The sequence below is a fragment of the Trematomus bernacchii genome, unplaced genomic scaffold (genome assembly GCF_902827165.1).
Source record: "Trematomus bernacchii unplaced genomic scaffold, fTreBer1.1, whole genome shotgun sequence".
Classification (NCBI taxonomy): domain Eukaryota; kingdom Metazoa; phylum Chordata; class Actinopteri; order Perciformes; family Nototheniidae; genus Trematomus; species Trematomus bernacchii.
The window spans coordinates 331465-335409 of record NW_022987696.1 but is presented as its reverse complement, the minus strand read 5'-3'; the positions used below and the strand labels follow the sequence as shown (position 1 = coordinate 335409).

The following is a 3945-nucleotide window of genomic DNA, read 5'->3' as shown; positions in this document are numbered from 1 at the left end:
TGTGGACTACCGCAGGGTGAACGAGGTGTCCAAATTCTATGCTTATCCAATGCCCCGTGTCGATGAACTCCTGGATCGGCTAGGCACTGCTCGCTTATTACGCGACGCTGGATTTAACCAAGGGCTATTGGCAGATTCCCCTTTCTCCAGAGTCTAAGGAAAAAACCGGCCTTCTCCACTCCGTATGGTTTGTATCAATTTATCACACTTCCTTTCGGGTTGTTCAGAGCTCCAGCCACCTTCCAGCGGCTCATGGACCGTGGTGGCTGCGTCCCCACTCTGCATATGCTGCTGCTTACTTGGATGATGTCATCATTCACAGTGAGACGTGGGAGCAGCATATGCAGCAGGTGGGGGCAGTGCTCGAGTCCCTGAGGCAGGCGGGGCTCACGGCCAAGCCGAAGAAGTGTGCCTGTTGGACGGAGGGAGGTACGGTATCTGGGGTACCACTTGGGCGGCGGGAAGGTGCGGCCACAGATAGAGAAAACAACCGCCATTTTCAGCCTGTCTGGCGCCCAAGACGAAAAAAGAGGTCAGGAGGTTCATGGGGCTGGCCGGCTACTACAGGCGGTTCATCCCGTCCTTTTCGGAGCTGACCACATGACCGACCTGCCCGAAAGGGTGCTTCAAGTTTTTAAATGCCATTTAATAATGTATTTATGCTGTATTTGTTTTTAAATGTCTTTTGTTTTTATTTTGTAAAGCACTTTGAATCGCCACGTGCTGAAAAGTGCTATATAAATAAAATTGCCTTGCCTTCAGATCCGGTCAGTCAGCTTGCGGCTGGCGGGATCCCGGCCTGAGTCGGGCGGTGGGGAGTATGTGGTTAGGGGTGTGGTTAGGGCGCCGGCTGCTGGAGTGAAGGGAGTGGCTCGGCCGGAGGCCAGACAGCTGATCGGAAATCAAGGTAATCAGTCACTGAATAAAAGCATGTGGTAACCTGGTTCTGGTCAGTCTTGCAGTAGGCGGGATCCTGGAAGGTCGCCAAGGACCTGTGAAGGATCCCACACGGGCAACGTTTTACAACTCGTGTGTGTACTTTGTTTTGGTGCTAATAAACTGCTCTTTCCGTCCCTCTTTGAACCCTGTGTGAGGGAGAGGCTCACAGCGTGATCGTAAACATCTCTCACCAGCGAAATACCTCAAGTTAAATGCCATTTTACGTTTCCTTACTATACGATACAGTATGTATTATCATTATAGTATTACTATTTCGGCGATTAGATAAAATATAAATTATATTTGATACAACTTTAGTTACATTTTCTTGACTTTTTCAAAACTTTGGGAAAAATATTGTTTTCCATAGCTTTTCCAGGGCCTGGAATTTGCATTTTAAATTTCCATGACCTTTCCAGGTTTTTAATGACTGTATGAACCCTGGAATTTAAAGAAGACAACATGTGATCATCTGTCCGTCTGAAGGCCTGCTGGTCTAAACAGAGCAGCATGGACACTGTCAGGACCTGAATGGTAGATCATCTGTAGTTCATAGTAAATGTATGTACACACCATAAATATGGAGTCCAGGTCAGTGTGATGCTTCGGGGCAGACTGATCACCGGGAACCTCGGAGAACTCCTGCAGAACTCTGTGGAGAAAACATCCAGAACATTTAAAGACTCTAATCTGCCACACAGCTGACTGAAGGTGTTCTGAGATGAAGACAGAATAACAGGGTAGCTGTGGCTCAGCAGGTGGAGGGGGGGGGGTTATAAAACACCAATATTACTGAGGCCTGAAAGCGTCCGACCATCAGAAGCCTCACAGCAGCTGATGGTGCAAGGAACAGAAAGCCCCATTATATCTGGAGCCTGATCTGAACCAATCTGTGGTGCCTTCTCCAAGAGAGTCAGATAGTAACAGAGTCCAGTTTGAAATTCTTACCTTTCATCAGCACTTTTGTCCAGCTTTAAAGTTCATAGGAGACTGCATAGAAAAGTCACTCTTCATGGACTCACAGCGGGGTCCAGGTCCAGGTCCAGGTCTCTGCTGCTGGATCCTGAGACTGATAAAGAACAGAGTAATAAAACCACCAGACACCTCACGCCGCCCTTCATGCCATTAACAGCTCGCTGCCTGCCGTCAAACAGAAGGGGGGGGGGGGTCGTCTAAAACAGTCCATGATTAATGTCTTAATTTGGTAGAGTCATCTGTCTTTGCTCATTATATGATTCATAATATAAATAGAAGTAATTAGAAACCAACTCAAGAGAGGTACGTTGGAGGCTGGAGCAGGATTTACTCTTCTCCAAAGAGAGTCAGATAGTAACAGAGTCCAGTTTGAAATTCTTTACCTTTCATCAGCACTTTGTCCAGCTTTAAAGTAAAGAGGAGACTGCATAGAAAAGTCACTCTTCATGGACACACAGCTGGATCCAGGTCCAGGTCCAGGTCCAGGTCTCTGGATCCTGATACAAATAAAGAAGAATTCATCTTTGTGCACTTCATTTTATTGGATTTATGATCAAGCTCACATTTTCAACAGGCTAACGCTGCAAACGTCGCGCAGTGGGACCACTTTCTGAGTCTGAGAGTCAGAAGATAGTCCAGTTTTCAATTTCATACCTTCTCTCTGCAGGAAGTCCAGATTTAAAGACAATAGGGTGATCCATAGACCAGCCACTCTTCATGGACACACAGCTGGGTCCAGGTCCATCTTCAGGTCCATCTGCAGGTCCAGGTTCTGGTCCAGGTTCTGGTCCAGGTTCAGGTCCAGGTCTAGGTCTCTTCCGCTGCTTCCTGATACAAACAAGTCAAAGTGAACAAAGTTAGTTATAGCAGATTCTCTCTGGTTCCAGTTCATGGATCAGTTGCTCTTTCTTTAGCTTCACATCAGTTCAGATGTCCAGTTCTTCTTTAGCGTCCCACGAGAGGACATCTGACTTCTAGCAGAGAAAAAACAACAACACAACAACAACAACAACACAAGAATAAAAGAAACCTCTCTGAAAAGATGGAGTAAGTTAGAAGAACCAAAGAGCTAACAGAACAATGTCCCAGCGTCCGGGAGAAAGAAGCTGATCACGTGACACACTTTTACATTCTCACCTTCCCTCTGCAGGACGTCCAGATTTAAAGTCAAGAGGGGAACTCATAGACCCGTCACTCTTCATGGACACACAGCTGGATCCAGGTCCATCTGCAGGTCCATCTTCAGGTACAGGTCCAGGTCCAGCTTCAGGTCCAGCTTCAGGTCCAGGTCCAGGTCCAGGTCCAGGTTCAGCTTCAGGTCCAGGTCATCTTCAGGTCCAGGTTTAGGTTTAGGTTTAGGTCTCTTCTTCTTCCGCTGCTTCCTGATACAAACAAGTAAAAGTGAACAAAGTGAGTTATAGCAGATTCTCTCTGGTTCCAGTTCATGGATCAGTTTGCTCTTTCATTAGCTTCACATCAGTTTCAGATGTCCAGTTCTTCTTTAGCGTCCCTCTAGAGGACATCTGACTTCTAGCAGAGATAAAACAACCACACAACAACAACAACACAAGAATAAAATAAACATCTCTGAAAAGATGGAGTAAGTTAGAAGAACCAAAGAGCTAACAGAACAATGTCCCAGCGTCCGGGAGAAGAAGAACTCTGAACTCCTCAGAAAGGAGCTGATCACGTTACACACTTTTACATTCTCACCTTCCCTCTGCAGGACGTCCAGATTTAAAGGTAAGAGGGGGATCCATAGACCCGTCACTCTTCATGGACACACAGCTGGATCCAGGTCCAGGTTCAGGTCCATCTTCAGGTCCAGGTCCAGGTCCAGCTTCAGGTCGAGGTTCAGGTCCAGCTTCAGGTCCAGGTCCAGCTTCAGGTCCAGGTCCAGGTTCAGCTTCAGGTCCAGGTCCAGGTCCAGGTTCAGCTTCAGGTCCAGCTTCAGGTCCAGCTTCAGGTCCAGGTCCAGGTCTCTGCTGCTGCATCCTAATACTGATATCAGAGAAGATAAGATGGCGTCTC

At 47.2% G+C, this 3945-nt stretch overlaps 1 protein-coding gene across 1 annotated transcript; it reads right to left on the bottom strand.

Annotated features, from left to right (window-relative positions):
* Positions 1 to 768: 768 nt before the first annotated feature.
* Positions 769 to 3209, bottom strand: LOC117489262 (tetra-peptide repeat homeobox protein 1-like). The gene is made up of 5 exons (XM_034138467.1): positions 3052 to 3209; positions 2569 to 2742; positions 2298 to 2411; positions 1513 to 1591; positions 769 to 891 (listed from the first exon to the last, which is right to left on the bottom strand). Exons 1-5 carry the CDS (start codon positions 3114 to 3116, stop codon positions 769 to 771), a joined length of 555 nt encoding a protein of 184 aa, XP_033994358.1. The 5' UTR covers positions 3117 to 3209.
* Between the last annotated feature and the right edge of the window lie 736 nt (positions 3210 to 3945).